This window comes from Microcaecilia unicolor, chromosome 4 (genome assembly GCF_901765095.1).
Source record: "Microcaecilia unicolor chromosome 4, aMicUni1.1, whole genome shotgun sequence".
NCBI lineage: Eukaryota > Metazoa > Chordata > Amphibia > Gymnophiona > Siphonopidae > Microcaecilia > Microcaecilia unicolor.
Window position 1 is genome coordinate 191,286,257 of NC_044034.1, and position 25,848 is coordinate 191,312,104.

Sequence of the window (25,848 nt, forward strand, 5' to 3'; positions counted from 1 at the left end):
CCACTGAAGTAGATAGGTTTGCCCCATTTACTAGGCAGATAAGGGATTTGTTTCTATAATTCAGGGGAATCATCCTCAACTTGGAGCTAGAGAGGTGCAAATTCAGATCTGGAGGTCTTTGGTGCATGAAAATGACTACAGAACTGTGCTGTGAGAATGGAGCCTCACAATGATCATGCCAACTATGCTTATAATTTCCCGTTTTTATACTGGAAAGACATATAGTATTTGCTGTGAGGTACTATCTGGTACAACTGCTAGAGTAATTAACAGAGGAAGGAGACAATGAGCACTATCTGGAAAGACATCAACTTTGCTCCAGCTGCCTTTTCAGTTGATCCAGGTTTATTGGTGGTGTGGACAGGCTACTTACTGCTCCTGCCACTACTGTGATGGTCAGGGTACGACTGCTTTTCAGCACTCTCACAGCCTGCAGAAGAGAAAGATGATGAATTATAGGGATTAATGCCAGTGGTGAAATAGAGACTTCTGACACAAAAATGTAATCTAACATGTTCTCTAGCTCACAATCCTGATCACAAGTTGACAATACAAGTTATCAGATTAAAAAAAAAAAAAGAATGTATAAAGTGAGATGAAGAGCTAAGATACATTGCAAGAGGACAGTCATCCAGCAGATAGCTTATGTACTAGAAATATATGACTAGATTCAGAAAATGGCACCTAAATTTGGGTGCTGAAAAAAATCCATGTGGCTTTATGGAATAGCGCTTACAGCAGATTTCCATGCCAAACTTTAGGTGCAAGGATTTACACCAACTGAAACCTGATGTAAATCCTGGCATGTAAGTTAAGAATGGGTCCCCAGTATTCAGTAATAGTGCATACATTTTTACTGAATGCCCCTGACCTGGCCATGCCCACGCCACCTTTTGAGTTGCATCTTATAGGATTTGCGCATGGATTTTTATAGAATAGCAAGTAGCAAGATGCGCATGGAAATCCAAATTGTTGCCAATTAATGCCAATAATTGATTATTGCCATTTCATAGAATTATGAAAAATTTGTAATTTAGTTGACATTTCAGCTTGCAATTTTGTATATTTCATCCACCTGGTTTTTTGTTGTAATTTAATGGAAATGTCATTCACCTTTGTCTTAAGTTCTTGTTTCACTGATCCTATGGTCTCTACAATCAACAACATAAAATCTCTACTACATCTATTGAGAATTGCATACCATTTCATTACAAAATCCTCCTTATAAGTGAAAAGATTTAGAGTTGCTGGGAGAATTTCTATTATTGCTTAATAGTCCCCGCGCACTGATTTTTGTCCTATCTATTTCAATATTTGATTGTTAGCACCCAATTATTGGTGCTAATTGGCTGGTGCATTCATCTCAGAATAGAATGCAATTTTGTACATGTAAATTTGCACATCATTTATAGAATCTGGGGGATAGGGCGAATAATATAAATGGCGCTGAAAGTTATATAAATGGCTCAAAAAATGAGTGTAAGCTTGTATTCTATAAAGGCATAGTTGCATGCTAAATCCGTTATAGAATACTAGTGTAAGTCTGCAGTTATGTGCCAAACTTTAGATGCAACCACTTATACCATATCTGGTTCCTAAAAACAGTAGTTGGGCATGCAGTAACATACCAAGGAGGGGGAAGTGCGGGCGGTCCGCCCCTGGTGCAAGCAGCAAGGGGGTGCATGGAGCAGTCATGCGGCTGTCGGTTCTGCTGGTCCTCTGCCCCCTCTTCCTGTTCCGGGGCAGAGGACCAGCACAGCCAACAGCAGTGCAACTGATCCGTGCACCTCCTTTCTAGGAGGAAAGATGGTGGGGGTGATGCACTTGGAGGGTTGGGGATGACACATCTCGGGGGTGTGGAGGTGTGATACGCCTTGGGGGGGGGGGTGCAGTGGCAACCTGCCCCTATTAGATTGTAGCTCTTTGAGCAGGGACTATCTTTCTTCTATGTTTGTTGCAGCGCTGCGTACGCCTTGTAGCGCTATAGAATGCTAATAGTAGTAGTAGTAGTAGGTGGCAAGCAAGCTAGGTACGCCACTGTGGGCATGTAAATGCATCTATCTATAAAGCGCATGCAAGATTAGTCATAACACCCCTGACATGCCCATGCCCCTCCCATGTTAATGTCCCTTTTGCATTTTTGTATTCAGTATTCAGAATAGGGACATAAGTTGCTACTTACATACTTGCACAGCTGCTAATTAATGCCTGCTTGTTAACATCAATTATTGGTTCTTAACTCTAATAAAGTACCAATTGAATGACCCTATTCAATAACTGGGTGCACAATTCGGTACCTAAATTAGGTGCCATTTCTAGAATTTGGGGGATACTATCTGACCTTCAGCGTTATGAAACATTTCACTGCCCCCTTCATTTTTGAATAACTACTATTGAGGAATATCAATATTATTTCTCGCATTTGGAAGCTCTTCTGCAGTGTGGGAGTTGGTGGAGGCTATTAATTATTGCTGTACATTCAACTTTTTTTGACATGGGAAGGGAAAGCACCCACCCAAAAAAAATAAGTAAAAAAACATTTTTTTGCCAGCCTCTAATGTCATACCCAGCTCCATCCCAGCACTATGCAGGTCCCTGGAGCAGTTTTAGTGGGTGCAGTGCACTTCAGGCAGGCGGACCCAGGCCCCCCCCCCCCCCCCACCTGTTACACGTGGTGGTAAATGTGAGCCTTTCAAAATCCACCAGAAACCCACTGTACCCACAGGTAGGTGTCCACCCTTCACCCGTAAGGGCTATGGTAGTAGTGTACAGTTGTGGGTAGTGGGGTTTGGAGGGCTCAGCACACAAGGTAAGGGAGCTATGTACCTGGAAGCAATTTATGAAGTCCACTGCAGTGCCCCCTAGGGTGCCCGGTTGGTGTCCTGGCATGTGAGGGGAACCAGTGCACTAGAAATGCTGGCTCCTCCCACAACCAAATGGCTCGCATTTGGTCGTTTCCGAGATGGACATCCTTGGTTTCCATTAACTCCGAAAATCAGAAACGACCAAGTCTAGGGACGACCGAATCTAGGAACGACCAAATTTCAGGATTTGGACGTCCCCGACCGTATTAACGAAACGAAAGATGGACGTCCATCTTGTTTCGAAAATACAGGTTTCCCCGCCCCTGGATCAGGACGTTCTGCGAGGACGTCCTAATTAAAACTTGGACGTCCCTTTCAATTATGCTCCTCCATGTAATTTTGTAAGACTAAGTGCTTTGAAAATATGCCTCCATGTCTTCCTTGCCATTCTTTATGTTCCTTCTTATTATCTTCATTTGGATCCACTTTCCGTTTTTTTGAAAGATGCCCTTTTGGCTTTAATATCCTCTTTTACCTTGCCATTTAACCATGCTAGCAATGCTTTGGTCTTCCAGTTGGCTGCTTGAATGCATGGAATATTCTTAGTCTGGGATGTTATGATGGTACTTTTAAACACCACATGAAACCACTCCTTCTAGTTCCTTTCCAATTAATTTCCTCATTTTATCATAGCTCCTCTATCCTCTTATTGTAGCACTAAGATTATCAATGTGGGCTACCATTAAGATGGGTTATTTTATCACTACCACATGCTATTTTAGTAAAGGTTCAATTTTATACAATGAGACATGGAGGGGCATTTTTGAAAGGACATGTCAGAATAGAGACGTCTAGCTCATAATGTTCAAAACGACGTCCATCTCACACGTATTTTCCAACAGGAAATAAGTCAGGATTTTCTGTTCAAAAATATGTGAGATGGACATCTGTCTGCTGGGGATGTCCAGTATGAATAGCCATTTTACAAACTGGAATGTCCAACATATGAACAGCATAAAAGCAGAGATAAGGACGTCTATCTGGCAGTGAATGGTCACACAGACAACCCTGCAGAGCAGAGGGGCAGCCTAGTGGTTAGTATAGTGGACTTTAAACCAAGAGACCCAGGTTTAAATTCCACTTTAACTCTTTTAGGGGGTCTTTTACAAAGCGGCGGTAAGCCCAGTGCTAAATCGGTAGTTCTGGCTGGAATATGAGTCATTTCTGGCGCTCCAGAAATTTTTTTCTCTAGTGTGGTGCTAACCCTGCGGTAATCAGGCACCGCGGGAGCCCTTACCGCCACTTCCTGCAGCATGGTCATGCAGTAGGGTTCTTCTAACTGCATGGCTTATTTTGGGGGGGTTTTACCCACTGTGGGCTCCTTTTCTCACAGCTTAGTAAAAGACCCCCTTTTTGTAACTGTGAGCACTCCAGGAACAGAAAAATACATACTGTACCTGAATGTACACCATTCCAATAGCCTTTAGAAAGCTTCTATATTTAGATACAGAAAGTATGTTTCTGTTTCTGTATGGTTCACAATTAAAATGGGATTTGAACCTGGGTCCCTCGGTTTACAGTCCACTGCACTAACCATTAGACTACTCCTCAGACTTGCTTCCTGCTTTGTTAAGAATGCCCATAATACCCAAAGCTGTAATACAGCCCGGCATCCCCTATCAGTTTCACTTTCAGGCTGGGCTTTTTTTGAGGGGGTACTGAGTACCAGCACCTTTCCATTGCCTGCTAAAATTGACCCATGGACCCCAAGTTTTAATGAAAGAGCTCAGGTTCTACACACCAATTCTGCTTTGTCATAGATTCTGTGACTGATTGCAGGGGGCCTGGCTATTCTGGGGTGGGTCCCTCAGTGATCACCCCACCCCCTGAAGGGTGGCCTATCATTTGAGTACCGGCACCTTTTTTGCTAGAAAAAACACACTGCTTTCAGGAGAGAAGGAGGGGGACAGCAACCCACTGGGGGATTAGGGAGGTGTCATGCCTTAATCCCTCCAATGGTCAATTGCTCAATCAGAGCACCTTTTTTTACCCTGGACATGATTGAAACAGGTCTAACTTTGGTCACCCTTCTTTTTAGACTTGGACATTTCTTCCCATTTGATAATCATTGTTGGATGTACTGATTTCGGGCCCTCCCTAGTACTGCCCAAAACACGCCTACAACATGCCCCCTTATTATTTGGTTATACTGCAGTGTTGGAATTCCTTTTTCTGCCTTTGCAAAATTTGGATTTGGATGTTTTGGCATTTTGAGACATCTATATGCTTTGAAAAAAAGCCCCTTTGTTACTAATGACCTGAGTTAACAGTATAATAACCCATCTTAATGGTAACCCACTTTGATAACTCCCCCCTAAATTTTGTATGAAATACAGGAGTAAAATTAGTCCTGAGAAATGCATGCTGAAAGCAAAATAAATATATGTACCCAGGTTGGTCTGCTTTACTACACCAGCCTGTTTGATGCTGTATGTTAAAACAGCGCTTCATTTTCATCAAAGAAAGATAATCTGACCATTGACAATATAGTTCCTTACCTCCTTATGGTCAACATTGGAGAAGTCCACTCCATTTACTTCAACTATTTGATCTCCCATCTTAACAAATAAGGCAAAAACTGCATTAGTCTAATTATATCATTGCACAAGAATACTTATCGGAGGCAAATTTATTAATTTACATATACAAAATGACTTGTAAAAAATTGTGCATGCATATATGTGTGGAGTAACCTAATGGTTAGTGCAGTAGGCTGAGAACCTGGGGAACTGAGTTTCATTCCCACTGCAGATCCTTGTGACTGAGTAAGTCACTTAAGACTGCATTGCACCAGGTACAAAAACTAATGGAATTAGCACACACTAAATGCTAAGAAGCCCATAGGCATAAAATAGGCTTTTTAGAATTTAGTACGTGTGTAACCCGGGTCTCACAGACACTCCCCCCAGCTTAGCTCAGACTAACCCGGGCCACAAGCTCTGTCTCTTTGGGTTCACGGTGTCACAGGAGACCACACACACAGTTCCAATTTGCCTGCAGTTGAGCTAGGGAGTGGGTCAATGGTCCAGAATAGAGATTCAGGGTCTTAGGAGCTCAAGAGAACCCTTATAGTCAGTGACGTACCTAGGGTAGTTGACACCCGGGGCCGGTCATTCTTTAACACCCCCCTCCAAAATCCAGTACTAGGCATACTGAGAATATAAAACACTCAGGACCTATAGAGCAATTCTAGCATACCATAAGCAGTCATTTCTATGAGTCACACAAGGAAAAGAAAAGCATCTTAAACACTACAGTGAGCACTAGAACATCAATTCACCTATTGTAAAATGAAACCAGACAGAATAGTACAGATCGTCGATCCTGCACAGTCAACGCCAACTGAAAGCCAAGTCTTTTTCACAAACACAGATACACCCTAATCCACTATTGAATAAGTAATCATAAACTTTTATTTAGATAAAAATTAAACTGAAACCCCAAGATGCTAGATTCTGCATACAATGAAACACCACAGAAACAGAAAATGTAAATTTGAAAAAACTAACAAATACCAATCACCACTTTACAAATTAACAAATAGAAATAAAACAAATATAGAAAATAAAATAATACCATTTTATTGGACTAATACATTTAGCTTTCAGAGGCCAAAACCTCCTTTCTCAGGTCAATACAGTATAGTGCTGTTACAGTATCCTATCCTGACCTGAGGAAGGGGGTTTTGGTCTCTGAAAGTTAGTCAAAATTTATTAAAATTAGTCCAATAAAAATATTACCTTATTTACATGTTCTATTTATAAACATTTATTAACATCTACAATACTACTTTATCCTAAAGCAAAAAAATAAAAAAATATATTTTATTTACAGTTTGTTGTCTCTGGTTTCTGCTTTCCTCGTCTTCTTTTCACTGTCTTCCTTCCATACAGCATCTGTCTTCGCTCTCTCTCTCTGCCGTCCCCTCCATCCAATGTCTGCCCTCTCTCTCTCCCTTCCATCCACATCTGCCCTATCTCTCTTTTCCATCCACATCTGCCCTCTATCTCTGCCCCTTCCATCCACCATCTGCCCTCTCTCTCTCCCCCTTCCATCCACTATCTGCCCCTTCTATCCTTTCCATCCACTGTCTGCTCTTTCTCTCTGCCCCTTCAATTGACCATTTGTCCTCCCTCTCCCATCCATCCAGGGTCTTCCCTCCCTCTCGCTCCCCCTTCCATCCAGGATCTGTCCCCTCTCTCTCTGCCCCCTCTTTTCGGCCCCAAGTTCCAGCCCCATTATCCCACCAGCCACTAGTTCCAGCCCCAGCCCACATCTCCCACCTGCCCTCCTTTTTCAGCTACCAGTTTCAGCCCCACTATCCCATCAGTCCCCAGTTTCAGCCCCAGCCCTTTTCTCCCACCAGTGCCAAGCTTCAGCCCCAGCCACTTCTCCCTGTCCCCTTTTCAGCCCCCAGAGTTTCAGCCCCTGCCCCTTTATCCACATGCCTTGCATTAGGGACCCCCTTTTCAGCCCCAGACCCATTCTCCCACCTGCCCCAGGGCATGGCCTCATTCTCCCTCCTGCCCCCTTCTCAGACCCCAGTTCCAGGCCCCTTCTCCCATCTGAGCCCCCCTCCCCAACCCAGTCCCCTTCTCCATCTGAGCCTCCAAGCCTTTAAAAAAATCCATAAAGTGGTGGTGCAGCACCCCGTGTCTGTCTGCTCTGCGTGTAAAGGAAGCAAATCGCCTCGTCGGCCGGCCTTCCCTCACTGTGTCCCGCCCTCGCGGAAATAGGAAGTTACATCAGAGGGCGGGACACAGTGAGGGAAGGCTGGCCGACGAGGCGATTTGCTTCCTTTACACGCAGAGCAGACAGACGCGAGGTGCTGCACCACCGCTTCACTGATTTTTTTTAAAGGCTGGGTCAGGTGCCGGGTGGCAGAAGAGGGTCGTCTGTCCACGGAGCTTGTAGGCAGGTGGGGACTGGGGCACCGGAGGAGCACCCCCCCACATCTGCTGACACCCGGGGCAGACTGCTCCCACAGCCCCGCCCTTGGTACGCCACTGCTTATAGTGGTACTTTATTCTAAGTCTAAGAGCAAGCGTCCTTGCTCTCACACCAAAAAACACTCTTCACTGCAATAGGTTTTATTTAATGCAAGATAACTTTACTGAAAACTTCTGCAACCAGCAGTTTAAACATTTCAAAGCTCCTTATTTATACTGTCCATCCTTGACTATTTGAAATAATCTCAGCCACTCCACTCTTTGAGTATTTCAATGCTGTACATATTTACACAGACTCCTGTCCTTTACCCATCCTGTTGTGCCAGCAATAACCCCAAGGCTGCTCCCGTTACTCCCGATATCAATCTAACTCCTTCAGACACAGACCTTTAGGCTGTCCTTCTTCTAGTGATGCACCTTATAGGGCTGCACCCTGGCCGTGAACAGGCTTCCCCTGCTCTGGTTCCTGCTTTTAGGCTGGATTCCCCTTATCCACCTGAAGCTCTGACTACTCCTTTACTCAGTCCGAATTTATTTCTTTCACTCCAGGATCCTCCAATACTCCCAAGGGTCCTGGTGAGGTACAGGCAACCAAAGAGCTCGTACTCCCCTCCACCACTTCTTTTATCATTTTCCAAATTACAACCTTCTGTCACTCACCACAGGGATCCACTTTTCCTCTGTAACTTCTCTGCCAACCCCTCCTTGAGCAGGCCTCCAAGCTCACTCTCCAGCCCACTGGCAGAGACCTCCCCCCAGGACCTCTGGAGAATTCTACATGTTATTCTAGTAATCCTCATTATGATGGGGGATTACACGTACAAAGCTTTAGTAAAAGGACCCCTTAGATTGTGAGTCCACTAGGGACAGAGAAAGTACAGCTCAGCTAAACACGCTGTGATTGGCTGAGAGAGACCTGGGGGCGGAAGATGGATAGGAGTTGAAGACATGGATGATGGACGTCCTCAACTGCACTCTCCTGCACTTTTCTTGCCTGCGGTGGGCTCTCAGGGGTGGCGGTTGAGCCGGGATCACGGAAGGGAGGAACCCCCAGAGCCTTCCTGCAGCAGGCCGTGGAGGGGGTGAGCGGCACTGCATCTTACTTTTCCAGGGCAGCACAGGGAGGCGCAGGGATGGCCACAGATATAGCGAAGGTGCCATAACTTAAAACAAAAAAATTTTAAGTCCCTCATGAGCACTTGGGACACGCAGCTTGTTCTTTTTTTTTTTTTTTTTAGATGGGTGTTAGGTGCTTTCCCACTGGTCTCCATGGGTCCTGTTCACAGCAGCCCCAGCCTAACGAGAGGTGCAGACCTCCCGTTAGGTTTTCCACGGTAAGGGGATCGTAATACCTTAGTACATCTCATTATAATAGCCTGCAACGGTAGTGCAGCTCATTATAATACCCTTTGGATCATTTGCATTCCTTTTTCGTTAGCTGCTACCGTGACAGGAAAATGCCCTTTTGTGCATGGCACAGTTTACTACTTGCTTGTTGCACTGGCTTGAACCAGTTTAAAACCCACGTTAATGGCTCGTTTTTTTTTTGTGTATCTAACCCTAAGTTATCTAGTATGTTGCCGCCCAATGTGCTCAAAAGGGCTAAGCAAATCCATGTGAGCCACTTCATGGTGACAGCTTTTGGCGCTAGTTTAAGTCAGTCAGGTTTTTTAGCGCTCTTTGTCAATCCTAAATGTGCACTTAAGCCCTCCTTAGGTTCCTCTTTCCAGGACATACTAATCAAATGCACCACATGCTACTGATCTATAACTTATGCACTTTTCCACTTGTGGCATTCAAGTTAAGGTATCTTTAAAGAAATAGACAATAATGACACAGTAACTTTCCAACAACCACACTTACATCAAGCCCCACTTCAGCTGAAAGAGAACCTGGTTTCACATTGCTAACAAAAATGCCAGGCTTCTGCAAGGGACCACTGGAAATACTGAAATAATAAAAAAAACGAAGTGAACATTCTCACATTGAACAACATTTCCATCTGTTTTCCATGCATTTTGGGTTTTTCTCCAAATATTTAAGTCATTTAAGGGCCAGTGTTCCTAAGCATGTTTATGGTAACGCAAACAGTTACCCATGGATTCTATAAACTTGTGCACCCAACTTCACATTTAGCATACAACGATGCACACATAAGTGTAGAATAAGGTGAGTTGCGTGCATAAATTTGTTTAATAATAAGCTGATAATTGGTGTTAATGAGCAATAATAGACTACTTTTGGCCTTAATTAGTGCTAAATGGCCCCAATTAGAAGTAAAGCACACAACAACCCTTAGACAGTATTCTCTAATATGCACCTAAAGCCTACTTTGTGCACCTACAATTGGGGTGTGGCCATAGGCGGGACAGGTGTGTGCCTAGATGTTACATGTGCATGTCATAGAATACTAGCATTAACGTGCCTATCTACAGTTAGGCATGAGCATTTCTTCAATCTATCCCTTAATGAGCCAAATTATATAAATGGTGCATTAAAAATTGGTGCTGAAAAACAATGCAGTTAGCGTGATTCTATAAACTACACCTAAAGGCAGGCGTAGTTTATAAATTATGATCACACACCATTCTTGCAACTAAAATTTAGGCACACCCATTTAGGCCACCTAAAACCAAACCTAAATACCTACGCCCCAGTTAGGTGCAGATCAGGTGTATTCTATGATAGTGTGCATAGTTTTTTGAAACACCCACAGTCCACTCATTCCACACCTATGGCCACACCCCCTTTTCAACTGCATGCATTAGAATATATGTGCACCGTGTTGTAGAATACGCCTTGAAAACTGTGTGAGTATATTCTAATTAAAGCCAATTAGTGCCGTTATGCTCATTTTCTTGTAAATGTTTTCTTAAATATTCTTCTCAGAAATACGTTTTCTTTGTTCCTTCCCAGCTTTCTACCTCCCTTGCTGCTTAGGGTTTCACTGTGGGTGGTAGAGAATCATTATCTTTAGATTGCAATGGTTGACCCTGTTTATATATTGCTGGTCTATGAGACATTGACTTGGAGGTTGCGTTTTCTTATATTGTAATAGTTAAACCTTTTTTCTTCTTGAAATCCTTTTTAAATTGTTCTCTTTGGGGGATGGGAGGATTTATTTTCTCTGTTTAATAGTGATTCTTTTGTCCTGTTGCTATACAAGATTTTTATCCCCCTTGGTTCCAATTGTTGAAATTACATTAAAAAAAAAAAAAAGAATCTATGCTGAGATGCAGAGTATACAAAACAAGCTCATTAAGGATCAGTGCAATGAAACACTATGGGGTCCTTTTACTAAGCGGTGGTAAGCACTAACTCGTGCTTCCTGCATGCCAAAATGTACTATTTCAGGGCACACTCAAGTGCTCTGTGGTAGTTCAGACATTTGTGCACTTTGTATTTTTTAGTGCTGGTGGCATGTTTGGGGGGTGGAGAGTAGGCTTGCCCAGCACTAATCGCTTAGCGCAGCTGGATTGTTGCACGCAAACTGATTAGCATGTGATTAGCACATGAGCCCTTTGCACTTACTAAATAGGTGTCAGAAAGGCTCACATGCTAATGGCCATGGGCTAATCTGGAAATTAATGCCTAGCCATTAATAGGAAAAATGGAAATGTAGCCATTTCACAGCTGCGCTGAAAATGGCCTCATCGCATAGGGAAACCCACATGCTAATCATAGTGTAGATCACCTTTAGCACAGCTTAGTAAAAGGGCCCCTATTGCACACAAAATATAACAAAGATATATTAATGCAAATACTTCTCCAGGAGGAAGTGTTAACATTTTTGCATTATATCCACATTAATATGCATAATTTTAGATGCATAATTTACCATCTATGGTAACACATGTCTATCTCCTTTGTTTTAATTATTTAAAACATTTATATTCCACCTGCCAAATTTTCTAGGCAGTGTACAGTTAAAACAATAGACTAAACATAACTTAAAAACAAGATATCATAAAATATGAACAGCAGACCTACAGTACATTTAGCTAAAGACTGGCCTGAAAAAAATGTTTCTAAAACTGCAAAGATGAGTCTCAAGCAACAACTCAATAGACAGTGTTCCACAGTAGGGTGCTGTGATAAAGAAAGAACATATTCCAGGCAAACTGACAAACAATAGAACAAGCAAGAAGCTGTGATCTTGACATCACAACACACAAAGCTGACTGGTAAGAAGGTATTGCATCATTAACATTGGCAGTTAATATACTTGTTAAACTCAGTATTTTATGCCACATTATTAATAGATATTAATGTATTTTAAATAGTTCTTTATTGTGTTAACCTAGGGGTCCTTTTACTAAGAAGTGCTAAAAAGGGGCTTGTGTTAGCCCCAATGTAGGTCTTTCCTGAGCACTAAGGCCATTTTTAGCGCTGCCAATAAATGGCTGATTTGTACTTTTCTGCAGTAATGGCCACATGCCAATTTTCCCATTAGCACATGGACATGAGCACTTACCAACATCTGTTTGTAGGCAGTAAGGCACACGCGCTATTCATTTAGCTTGCGGCAACGCCCATGCGCTAACCAATTACCATAGCTGCACTCACTCTCTGACACAGCGCTAAAAAATAAATTTAATTTTTTAGTGCATGGGTAGCACGTGCACATGCAAAACTTACTGCGGATGCCTGAACACACCACACAGTAGGCCATTTTAAGGTGCAGTAAGCACGCTTTAGTTATGCATCACAGTCCACAATTAATACAGAAAAATAAATGGCAACTTTTACAGACAGAAATGAAAGAGGTCCTTCAATGAATCAGCTTTTGTCACATTTGTATTGCTTTTCTTCAAAGTCACAAAAGTATCCATAACAAAACTGGGATTTACATCTTGGTCTCCTGGTTCCCAGTTTATTACTCTAATTATTTAGAGCTCAGTAATAGAAATCTAAATCTCAAGTCTGTAGAAAACTATCTCAAGCTGTATGCTTATCCAAAAGTATGAGAGAGTACCAGCTGACAGTGAGTCAAATTACTTATGTAGCAGACAAACTGCTCATCTCTAATTCTGTGACAATGTTGTAAGGAACAACTCTGGCGACCCCCTCACCCCCAAAAAATATAACTAAACAAAACAATTACTTCTCAGGAAAAACCCAGCAAATTAAATATTGTCACAAATAGAACAAAACTTACTATAGTTCTGGAGGAGACCAATGGAGACTACTTTTTCTTTTTGACCTGGCTGTTTCTTCTTGCTCTTTTGGGCTTCCAACTCAATCACAACCAGACTCTGTTGTGGTACAATGCTACCGGAGAGATACTAGTGTCAGAAATGGTATTCAAAGCTGATGAGTCAGAGAAACTGAACGAAATCTATATAAATCTGGAGGATGTAATGGCGCAATTTGACAAATTAAAGAGTAGCAAATCTCCTGGACCGGATGATATTCATCCACGAGTACTGATAGAATTGAAAATGAACTTGCAGAACTATTGTTAGTAATATGTAATTTATCTTTAAAATCGAGCGTAGTTCCGGAAGATTGGAGGGTGGCCAATGTAACACTGATTTTTAAAAAAGGTTCCAACGGTGATCGGGGAAATTATAGACTGGTGATCCTGATTAGTGCTGGGCAAAATGGTAGAGACTATTATAAAGAACAAAATTATAGAGAATATTCAAAAGCATGGATTAATGAGACAAAGCTAACATGGATTCAGGGAAGGGAAATCTTGCCTCACCAATCTATTTGCATTTATTTGAAGGGGTGAACAAAGATGTGGATAAAGGTTAGCCGGTCAATATTGTGTATCTGGATTTTCAAAAGGCGTTCGACAAAGTACCTCATGAAAAACTCCAGAAGAAATTGGAAAGTCATGGGATAGGAGGTAGTGTCCTATTGTGGATTAAAAACTGGTTAAAAAATAGAAAACAGAGAGTATATATATATATATATATATATATATATATATATATATATATAGATAAGTTCGAGATGACGCCAATGAATTTCTAGGAGGTAAATCAATCAAATCACACGTAAACTGGCGCTTCGACATAAATGATCTTATGAATTAAGGTACAGATCTTGAAATCAATTCGGTCCTTAATGGGAAGCCAGTGAAGTCTCTCACGAAGAGGTTGCACACTGTCGAATCGAGATTTTCCAAAGAATAGTCTGGCTGCAGTGTTTTGAACCGTCTGGAGCTTCTTCAGAATATAGAGTGGACAACCAGCGTAAATTCCACTGCAGTAATCGATGTGGCTGAGGACCATTGAATGTATCAGGGTTCGAAATATATCCTTTGGCAGGAGCTGTTTGATGCGTTTAAGCTTCCACAAAGATAAGAACATTTTTTTTCGTAATCTGCTTAACATGACTATCAAGCAACAGATGGCTGTCCAGCGTGAACCCAAGAATTTTCAAGCTGTTCCAGATTGGGAGAATATAATCAGGAGTAACCAGAGCTTTGGGAATAGACTTGTTATGTTGTGAAGAAAAAACAATGGTTAAATGGTCAGTATTCTCAATGGAGAAGTGGCGTTCCCCAGGGGTCTGTGCTAGGACTACTGCTTTTTAACATATTTATAAATGATCTAGAGATGGGAGTAACTAGTGAGGTAATTAAATTTGCTGATGACACAAATTATTCAAAGTTGTTAACTGCAAGAGGATTGTGAAAATTACAAGAGGACCTTACGAGACTGGGAGAGTGGGCATCTAAATGGCAGATGACGTTTAATGTGAGAAAGTGCTAAGTGATGCACGTGGGAAAGAGGAACCCGAATTACAGTTATGTAATGCAAGGTTCCACGTTAGGAGTCACCGACCGTGAAAGGGATCTAGGCGTTATCGTTGATGATACGTTGAAACCCTCTTCTCAGTGTGCGGCGGCTGCTAAGAAAGCAAATAGAATGTTAGGTATTATTAGGAAATGAATGGAAAACAAAAAATGAGGATGTTATAATGCCTTTGTATCGATCGCTCCATGGTGAAACCGCACCTCGAATAGTGTGTTCAATTCTGGTCACCGCATCTCAAAAAAGATAAGGTACAGAGAAGGGCAATGAAATGATAAAGGGGATGGATGACTTCCCTATGAAGAAAGGTTAAAGTGGCTAGGGCTCTTCAGCTTGGAGAAAAGATGCCTGAGGGGAAATATGATAGAGGTCTATAAAATAATGAGTGGAGTGGAACAGGTAGACGTGAATCGCTTGTTTACTCTTTCCAAAAATGCTAGGACTAGGGGGCATGCAATGAAGCTACAAAGTAGTAAATTTAAAACAAATCTGAGAAAATATTTCTTCACTTAACGTGAAATGGGGGGAAGGAGGACAGTCGCTCAAAAGCGCATGGTTCGGGATAAGGTATCTTGCAAAGATACCTCACAAACAAGGAAGATAGGGTTTCTGGATAGTGAGGTTGCACAACAGATCGTGGTAGGCCAGGTGCCCTTAAATACAACTAAAGATCAGACAAAAGATGGCAAATCAGTAGTGTCCAGTACTAAGCATCATGCAAATAGGAACAAACATACTTTGAAATGTCTATATGTAAATGCTAGGAGTCTAAGAATAAGATGGGAGTGTTGGAATATATTGCAGTTAATGAAAAACTGGATATAATAGGCATTACTGAGACCTGGTGGAAGGAGGATAACCAGTGGGACACTGTCATACTGGGGTACAAAGTACATCGTAGTGATAGGTGGACCGGACTGGGGAGGGGTAGCATTGTATATTAATGAGAGCCTTGACTCAGATAGATTACAAATTCAGCAGGACACAAGTCACACCCTTGAATCATTGTGGGTTGAAATTCCATGTATAAAAGGGAAAAGGACGGTGATAGGAGTGTACTACCGTTCGCCTCGCCAGGATGAGCAGGTAGACGCAGAAATGATAAAAGAAATCAGAGACGCAAACAAAATGGGCAATGTGATAACGGGTGATTTCAATTATCCAAATATAGACTGGGTAAATGTAACATCGGGACATGCTAGAGAGGTACAATTCCTTGATGAAATCAAGGGCAGCTTTATGGAGCAGCTGGTGCAGGAGCCGACGAGAGAAGGAAAAATTCTAGACTTGGTCCTTAGTGGAGCGCATGATCTGGTGAGGGACGTTATGGTACTGGGGCCGCTTGATAACAGTGATCATAATATGATCAGTTTTGATATCAACCTTGAAGTAACTATACACAGGAAGTCAACTACGTTAGCGTTATCTTTAAAAAAGGAGACTATGATAAAATGAGAAGAACCGTGGGAAAAAAAAACTTAGGGGGACAACTGAGAGGGTAAAAACTGTACAACAGGCATGGACGCTGTTCAAAAATACCATCCTGGAGGCCCAGGCCAAACATATTCCACAAATTAGAAAAGAAAGACGGAACTCCAAAAGATAGCTGGCCTGGTTGAAAAATGAGGTGAAGGAAGCTATTAGGGCTAAAAGAAATGCCTTCAGAAAATGGAAGAAGGAACCGTCTGAAAATAACAAGAAGCAGCATAGGAGTGTCAAACCAATGCAAGGTGCGATAAAGAAGGCCAGAGGGATTATGAAAAAAGATAGCATTAGAGGCAAAAAAGCATAGTAAAATTTTTCCGGTATATTAAAAGCAGGAAGCCGGCAAAAGAATCGGTTGGACCGCTGTATGACCGAGGGGTAAAAAGGGAGCGATCAAGGAAGACAAAGACGTAGTGGAGAGGGTTGAATGAATTCTTTGCTTTGGTCTTCACCGAGGAAGATTTGGGTGAGATACCCAGTGTCGGAAATGATATTTCAAGCGGACAAGTCGGAGAAAATTACAGACTTCACGTAAATCTGGAGGACGTAATGGGACAGTTCAGCAAACTGAAGAGTAGCAAATCTCTGGACTGGATGGTATTCATCCTTAGAGTACTGATAGAACTGACAAATGAGCTTGCGGAGCTACTGTTAGTGATATGCAATTTATCCTTAAAATCGAGGCTGGTACGGAAGATGGAGAGTGGCCAACGTAACACCATTTTTAAAAAGGTTCCAGGGGAGATCCGAGAAATTATAGACCGGTGAGTCTGATGTCGGTGCCGGGGGAAAATGGTAGAGGTTATTATTAAAACAAAATTACAGAGCATATCCAAGGACATGGATTACTGAGACCGAGGTCAGCATGGCTTTGTGTGGGGAAACCTTGCCTGACCGATTTACTTCAAATCTTTGAAGGAGTAAACAAACATGTGGACAAAGGGGAGCTGGTTGATATTTATACCTGGATTTTCAAAAGGCGTTGACAAGGTACCTCATTGAAAGACTACAGAGGAAATTGGAGGGTCATGGATAGGAGGGAAAAGTCCTATTGTTGATTAAAAACTGGTTGAAGGATAGGAAACAGAGAATGGGGTTAATGGGCAGTATTCACAATGGAGAAGGGTAGTTAGTGGGGTTCCTCAGGGGTCTGTGCTAGGGACCGCTGCTTTTAATATATTTATAAATGATTTAGAGGATGAGAGTAACTAGCGAGGTAATTAAATTTGCTGATGACACAAAGTTATTCAAAGTCGATAACTCGTGACAGGATTGTGAAAAATTACAGAAGGACCTTACGAGACTGGGAAACTGGGCGGCTAGATGGCAGATGACGTTTAATGTGAGCAAGTGCAAGGTGATGCTGTGGAAAAAAGAACCTGAATTATAGCTACATCATGCAAGGCTCCACATTAGGAGTTACAGACCGAGGAAAGGGATCTGGGTGTCGTCGTCGATAATCACACTGAAACCTTCTAATCAGTGTGCTGCTGCGGCTCGGAAAGCGAATAGAAATGTTGGGTATTATTAGGAAAGGTATGGAAAACAGGTGTGAGGATGTTATAATGCCGTTATATCGCTCCATGGTGCGACCGCACCTTGAGTATTGTGTTCACTTCTGGTCTTCGCATCTCAAGAAAGATATAGTGGAATTGGGAAAAGGTGCAGCGAAGAGCGACTAAAATGATAGCGGGGATGGACGACTTCCCTATGAAGGAAGACTAAGGAGGCTAGGGCTTTTCAGCTTGGAGAAGAGACTGGCTGAGGAGAGACATGATAGAGGTATATAAAATAATGAGTGGAGTGGAATAGGTGGATGTGAAGCGTCTGTTCACGCTTTCCAAAACTACTAGGACTAGGGGGCATGCGATGAAACTACAGTGTAGTAAATTTAAAACAAATCGGAGAAAATTTTGCTTCACCCTACGCGTAATTAAGCTCTGGAATTTGTTGCCGTAGAACGTGGTGAAGGCGGGTTAGCTTGGCAGAGGTTAAAAAAGGGTTAGACGGTTTCCTAAAGGACAAGTCCATAAACCGCTACTAATGGACTGGGAAAAATCCACAATTCCGGGCATACATGTATAGAATGTTTGTATGTTTGGGAAGACTTGCCAGGTGCCCTTGGCCTGGATTGGCCGCTGTCGTGGACAGGATGCTGGGCTCGTTGGACCCTTGGTCTTTTCCCAGTGGTGGCATTACTTATGATACTTAACTCTGGAATTCGTTGCCAGAAAATGTAGTAAAAGCGGTTAGCTTAGCGAGGTTTAAAAAAGGTTTGGATGGCTTCCTAAAGGAAAAGTCTATAGACCATTATTAAAATGGATGGGGAAAATGTACTGTTTTGGGATCTTGCCAGGTACTGGTGACCTGGATTGGCCACTGTTGGAAACAGGATGCTGGGCTTGATGGCCCTTCGGTCTACTACTACTACTACTACTACTAAACATTTCTAGAGCGCCACTAGGGTTACGCAGCGCTGTACAAATTAACAATTAAGGACGGTCCCTGCTCGGAAGAGCTTACAATCTAAAGGACGAAATGTCAAGTTGGGGTAGATAAGTTTTCCTGAGAAGAGGTGAAGTGGTTAGGTGCCGAAGGCGATATTGAAGAGGTGGGCTTTGAGCATTGATTTGAAGATGGGTAGGGAGAGGGCACGGCGTGTGGGCTCAGGGAGTTTGTTCCAGGCATGGGGTGAGGCGAGACAGAAGGGGCGGAGCCTGGAGTTGGAGGTGGTGGAGAAGGGTACTGAAAGGAGGGATTTGTCTTGAGAGCGGAGGTTACGGGTAGGGACGTAGGGAGATGAGGGTAGAGAGGTACGGAGGGGCCGCAGATCGAGTGCATTTGTAGGTGAGTAAGAGAAGCTTGAACTGTATGCGGTATCCGATTGGGAGCCAGTGAAGTGACTTGAGGAGAGGGGTGACATGAGTATATCGGTTAAGGCGGAAGATAAGACGTGCGGCAGAGTTCTGGATGGACTGAAGGGGAGATAGATGGCTACGTGGGAGGCCGGTCAGGAGTAGGTTGCAGTAGTCAAGGCGAGAGGTAATGAGAGAGTGGATGAGAGTTCGGGTGGTGTGCTCGAGAGGAAGGGGCGAATTTTGCTAATGTTGTAGAGGAAGAAGCGACAGGTCTTGGCTATCTGCTGGATGTGCGCAGAAAAGGAGAGGGGAGGAGTCGAAGATGACACCTGAGGTTGCGGGCAGATGAGACGGGGACGATGACGGTGTTATCAACTGAGATAGAGAGTGAAGGGAGAGGGGAAGTGGTTTGGGTGGGAAAACAATAAGTTCAGTCTTAGACCTATTCAGTTTCAGGTGGCGGTTGGACACCAGGCAGCAATGTCGGATAAGCAGGCCGAGACTTTGGGCCTGGGTATCCGCAGTGATTTGTGGTGTGGAGAGATAAAGCTGGGTGTCGTCGGCATAAAGATGATAGTGGAAACCATGAGAAGAAATCAGGGAGCCTAGGGAAGAGGTGTAGATTGAGGAAAAGAAGGGGCCCAAGGACAGATCCCTGAGGAACTCCAACAGAGAGCGGGATAGGGGAGGAGGACGCACCATGAGAGTGTACTCTGAAGGTACGATGGGAGAGATAAGAGGAGAACCAGGAGAGGACAGAGCCCTGGAACCCAAGGGAGGACAGTGTGTCAAGAAGTAGGTTGTGATTGACAGTGTCAAAGGCGGCGGAGAGGTCGAGGAGGATGAGGATGGAGTAGTGACCTTTGGATTTGGCGAGGAATAGGTCATTGCAGACTTTAGATAGTGCTGTTTCTGTTGAGTGTAGGGGGCAAAAGCCGGATTGAAGCGGATCAAGGATGGCATGAGAGGAGAGAAAATCAATACAGCGGCTGTGAACGGCGCGTTCAAGTATCTTGGAGAGGAAGGGTAGGAGGGAAATGGGGCGGTAGTTGGAGGGACAGGTAGGGTCAAGTGATGGTTTTTTGAGGAGTGGAGTGACCACAGCATGCTTGAAGGTGTCCGGGACCGATGCAGTGAAGAGAGAGAGGTTAAGGATATGACAGATGGTGGGGGTGATGGTAGGAGTGATGGTGTTGAGTAGGTTGGTGGGGATGGGGTCAGAGGAACAAGTGGTGGCTTTCGAGGAGGAGAGGAGATGGGTGATTTCCACTTCGGTGATAGCAGGAAAGGAGGAGAAGGAGGCCTGGGTAGGTTGGATGACAGAGTGAGATATAGGCTGAAGAGGAGGAGAGGGAGTAGTGGAGAATTCGAGGTTGATCTTCTGGACCTTGTCACGGAAGTAGTGGGCTAGAGATTGAGGAGAGAGTGAAGGGGGGGGTGGGAGCAGAGGGCACTTTGAGGAGGGGGTTGAGGGTGGCGAATAGACGACGAGGGTTAGAGCTGAGGGAATTGGTCAATTGGATATAGTAGTCCTGCTTAGCGAGGAATAGGGAGGATTGGAAGGAGGATAGCATGAATTTGAAGTGAATGAAGTCAGTAAGGGTGCGAGATTTCCTCCAGAGGCGTTCAGCCGAACGGGCGCAGGAGCGGAGGTATCGGGTGCAAGGGGTCAGCCAGGGCTGGGATTGGTAGTCTTGTGGGCCGGGAGGTGGACAGTGCAAGAGCAGAGGAAGAGTGGCATTGTAAGTGGAGACAGCTTTGTCAACGGATGTGGAGGACAAGATGGAAGGGAGGAGATCAGAGATAGTAGAGGATAAGGTGGGGGGGGTCGACAGCCTGGAGATTTCTGGACGTAGTAGTTAGTGTTGGGCGAGATTGAGGGGGAGGGTGCTGAAGTGTGAATGTGATAAGGTGGTGGTCGGAGAGGGGAAGAGGTGAAACGCAGAAAGTGGAGGGTGAGCAAGTAGAAGAGAGGACGAGATCAAGACAGTGGCCAGATTGTGAGTAGGGTTGGTGGGGCTCAGTTGGAGGTTGAAGGAGGAGGTAAGAGCGAGGAACTGAGAAACATACGAATCGGAAGGGTTTGTCAGTGTGGATGTTGAAGTCACCGAGAATGAGGGATGGGGATGAGGGCTCAAGAAAGACGGAGAGCCAGGCATCGAAGTCGGTAAGGAAGGAAGGAAGGGATTTCTCAGGGGGGCGGTAAATGACTGCAACTCTGAGTGGCAGTGGGTGGAATAGACGGATGGAGTGAACTTCAAAGGATGAGAAGCTGTGAGACTGAGGTAGGTGGAGAGGTTGGAAGCTGCAGGCGGGCGAAAGTAGTAGTCCGACGCCCGCCACCGCGGCCCGACTGGGCGGGGCGAATGGGAGAAAAGATAACCTCCGTGGCATAGGGCTGCGATTGAGGCAGAGTGTCCGGGGTGAGCCAGGTTTCAGTTAGGGCGAGCAGGTGAAGGGAATGGGAGATGAAGAGATCGTGGGTGAAGGGGAAGTTTGTTGCAGATTGAGTGGGCGTTCCATAGGGCACACGAGAAAGGGAGGGAGGAGGGGGGGAGGAGGGGAATAGGGATGAGATTGGAGATATCGCGGGATCGTTTGCATAAATGAGATGAGGATGAGGATGAGGACAGGTGTGGGGGACCTGGGTTGGGATTGATGTCACCCGCGGATAGCAGGAGAAGGAGCAAGAGAGTGCGGAGAAGGGTGGGTGATGAAGGGTGACGAAGGCGGCGAAGACGGGATGCGCTTAGGAGGAAAGGGGAAGGGTTCATGGCAGGAAGGAGGTGTTGAAGGTTGAGAGCTAGGAAGGAGGAGGAAGACAGTAGGGATGGTGAGGTGGTGGGGGACAGGGGTAGGTAGGGGAGGGCGGAAGAGGATAGGGATGGGTAGTGAGATCGTGTGGAAGACAGCGGTGAGAGGAGGAAAAGATTAGGGAGGGACAGGGCAAGGAATAGGATGTGAATGGGGGCCATGGGTAGTGACTGAGGTGTTCAAAGGGAAGGTAGGTGGGCTGGGAAACAGGCAGGTGAGGGTAAGCAGTCGGGCAGGAGAGTGATGAGCTGGTAGGAAGATGGGCTGGGAGGCAGGGGGGTGGTAGACAGTCAGGTGATTGGTGGAAAGTCAATGATTGGCTAGTAGTCAGGCTGGAGTGGTTTGAAGCAGGATCTGGCGGACTAGGACAAGCTGATGCAGACAGACTGGAGTAGGCTGGGACAGGCTGAAGCAGACGGACTGGAACAGGCTGTATCAGGCAGACTGGAGTAAGCTGGCTGGAGCAGAGGGCCTGGATTAGGTGGGCTGGAACAGCAGGAGCAGAAGGCTGGAGAGCTGGATCAGGCTGACTGGAGCAAACTGGATTAGGCTGGATTAGGCGGGCTGGAACAGCCGGAGCAGGAGGCAGGAGCAAGCAGGAAGCGCTGGATCCGACGGAGGCTGGAGTAGATGGACTGGGATGAGTAGGAAGAGCTGGATCCGACGGAGCAGGGACAAGCAGGGGGAGCTGGATCAGGCGGGCTGGAGCAAGCTGGATTAGGCGGGCTGGAACGCGCAGGGGGAAGCTGGATCAGGCTGGAGCAAGCTGGGTTAGGCGGGCTGGAACAGCTGGAGCAGGTGGCTGGAACAAGGAGGAAGAGGCTGGATCCGACGGACTGGGACGAGCAGGGCTGGATCAGCGGAGTGGAACAAGGTGGGCGAGCTGGATTAGGCGGGCTGGATCAAGTTGTAGCATGCGGGAAGAAGCTGGAATCGATGGAGCTGGATTAGGCGGGCTGGATCAAGCTGTAGCATGCAGGAAGAAGCTGGAATCGATGGACTGGTACAGGGTGGTGGAGATGGGCTGGAGCGAGCAGGGAGAAGCTGGAGTGGTACAGGCTGGACGAGCTGGGTCAAGCTGGAGCAGATGGCTGTGATAAGCAGGCAGGTGGACTGGAACAACAGGCATGGAAGCAGGAAGAAGCTGGATTGTGCGCATGCAGGCAGATGGAGCAGATGAGGCAGATGGAGGCATGGAGCAGATGAGGCAGAGCAGGCAGGCAGGCAGGCAGGCAGGCAGGGAAGCTGGGCCTACAGACTGGTCAGGGACGAGGTGTGGCTGATGGATTGTTTCCCACGGTCTCTGTCCCTGCTCCGGTCGGCCGGTACGCTGGATCGCCTTGAAGCCTCTGCAGATGTTGGATCGGCCGGCTGGAACGAGCTGGTGGACTCTCCTGTCGGCGCTGCGAAGCCCCGGGCGTCTCGGTTCCGTGGTCCGCACTGCAAGTACGCACCCAGGCCGTTCCGGCCGGGGAGTGCGGTGGCAGAGCCCAGGACCACGGTCGACCAGTGCGGCAGGCTACAGCCCGCCCGATCCCTCTGCGCAGGGGCCCGAACACTCCGGGCACCCCGGACTGTGCTTGCCGAGGCAGAGAGACCGCGGGTGCTCTGAGCAGCCGAGCGACGGTGGGGGCAGGCCGCAGCCACGCGGCAGGCAGGCAACAGGGAGCCACCGCCGACCCGGACCGTCCGCCCGCGCCGGAGACCAACGACGCCGTCACAAATGGACCCACGATGTTCCCCGTTCCCGGTAGTTCCCTGCCCGCAGTCAGCGGTCTCTCCTTCCCGCCCGCCGCAGCCACGTCCACCGCTGGACGCGTGGTCGGGCCCAGGTCGCTCTTTGCTGGCGCTGCGAGGTGGCCGCCGGAAGGTGCAGGGACAGCACACCGGTCATTCGCCGCTGCCGTTGTCGATCGATCGGGCCTTTGCCGTGGTTCCGACGGCCCGGTCAGTGCGGGGATGCACTTTCGGGTTGGGAGCTTTTGGGAGCTTTTCGCTAGTGCTCTCGTCTGTCCGCCATCTTTCTGTCCCAGTATGGCTATAAACCTTCACTCACGACCACCCATATTGCCCCCAACCTCCAGTTCTGTAACTTTCTACTTAGCTCAGCTACTGTAAATGCAGTCCTTGGCCAGAAGCCAAACTCTAGCCTCTAACTGGCACTCAGTACACATGCAACATGAGTCTGGCCCAAAGAGCAGGCCTGTTATAGGGGCTACACATGTTTATGTTTAATGGGATATTTGATATACCATCCTACACAGGATGGGTTTGGAGTGGGAGGCAGATCTTTTTTGCATGATGCATCCAACTGGCCATAATCTAGTAACAATGAAAGAGAAGGGCCAGTGTTAAGGGGGATGCAACTAGGGCAGCTATCCTGGGCCCCCAAACCACAAGGGTCCCAAGCCTTGGTGAAGCTGGTGGGATAGAGGCCCTGTCTTCCAAATTTTCTGCCCTTACCCTGTGAAAGAGCTCAGTATATCTCCTGTTGCTACACTGGTGGCACAGAGCATTAGCATCCTACCCTCACCACCTCCACCATCAGGGACTGAGAATCATGCCTCTGCATCATCAACAGTTCTGTCCAGCCAAGGAAGCAGAAAACTTGAGTGGGAATCTAAGAGGTTTTCTGCATGGCTTCATGCAGCACGCATATCGACACAAGACTGTCTTTCCTAAGAGTCTTATTGGTCCTCAGTTGTGTTCCTCCTCTTCCTATCTTTTCCTTGTTATGACCCTTTCATCAGTTGAGTGTCATGTAACCAATTGAAAGTCTCAGTAAAATGGCTACAGGAGGAAAGAAAATAGGGAAATTAAAAGTCTATTATTTAGTTAGTTTAAAGCATTTGTATCCCACCAAATCACTACTGGTTCTAAGCTGCTTTCAATTAAATTGTAACCATTCTTTTGAACCATAAGACTGCTGAAAAACAAAACAAAACAACAATAACAACAACAAACAACAAAACAAAACACACACACCTCTGCACCTCTCTTATCATACTGCTCTAATGGCCATTTTTGTACTTGAAGCACAATTTGTTATAATGAAAATTCCTCTCAGCATGTCACAAGATCAAGGCTTTCTTAATATACAGTGACATAGCCATTTTTCATTGAATTATTTTCATGTCAACCAAAGACAACATGCATTCCATACCTGCATCCCATGCCCTTTGTGCCCACCAAGCTAATGAATACTTTTTTCTCTTTAATATCCTTTCCCCTGAGTGATGCCAGTCCAGCAATGCTGTCTTTCCCTTCCTGCAGCAAAAGAACAAAAGAACTGAAATAATAACTTATTTCCAACAGCGAACACATCAGCTTCCACATGTATGAGAAATAAGAATTTGGAAGAAAAGGTAAAATACATAGTACATGATTCTAATACTTCTTATCTACTGTCTATTGAGAAAAGGACATTCTAGTTGTATTTACATATTAGTAATGTATTATATTGACCCGGACCTTGAATCTGTGAAACTCAGAAAGCTAGAGCAAGTCTCTGTGATAAAGCCATATTTTTTTTTGTTACATTTGTACTCTGCGCTTTCCCACTCATGGCAGGCTCAATGCCTATCAAAACTAACTTTTATTTTTATACTTCAAGGAAATTCAGCAACATCTGTATTGCCTAAAAGTTGCAAATAAAATGATCCACTTAAAAATAGAGATTTAGAGATATCAAAAAAGGATGGAAAAGCCTCAAAGAGCTCCATATCCACAGATTTATATAGATAGGTGTGATTATTAAGATCTACTCTTCATCATCGGCAAAAAACATTCCATAGAAACATATATTTTTTTCATTTTTCAACCTTCATTTTTCATAAAAAAACTGTATACAGCAATATTAAAGTCACTTCTTTCATATATTCAGAAAAAGGCAATCCACTGCTCTACCAAATTCAGTGAGAAAATCCTCAGCTTTACCTATTCAAATATCAAATGCACTTATCATTAAGCAGCACATACAGAGACAGCTTCTTCAATCATTCTCCAAACATCAATGACCAACAATAGCCAGTGTTTCACTTAGCTGCTTTAGGGTCCAAACTGCTTGGGCTATTATATCAGGGCAGCACTTCCACTTCATACAGCTAATGTT

The 25,848-nt window shown here is 45.1% G+C and overlaps 1 protein-coding gene across 6 annotated transcripts in view; it reads right to left on the reverse strand.

Moving 5' to 3' along the window:
- USH1C (USH1 protein network component harmonin) overlaps positions 1-25,848 on the reverse strand; it is a 420,974-nt gene that overhangs the window by 271,434 nt on the left and 123,692 nt on the right. For all 6 annotated transcript variants that reach the window (XM_030201080.1, XM_030201079.1, XM_030201078.1 and 3 more), the window contains exons 8-11: positions 24,901-25,004; positions 9,677-9,761; positions 5,363-5,422; positions 374-430 (exon numbers count right to left, since the gene is read on the reverse strand). In XM_030201080.1, coding sequence (XP_030056940.1) covers positions 374-430; positions 5,363-5,422; positions 9,677-9,761; positions 24,901-25,004 — 306 coding nt within the window. The remainder of the gene's footprint in view (positions 1-373; positions 431-5,362; positions 5,423-9,676; positions 9,762-24,900; positions 25,005-25,848) is intronic.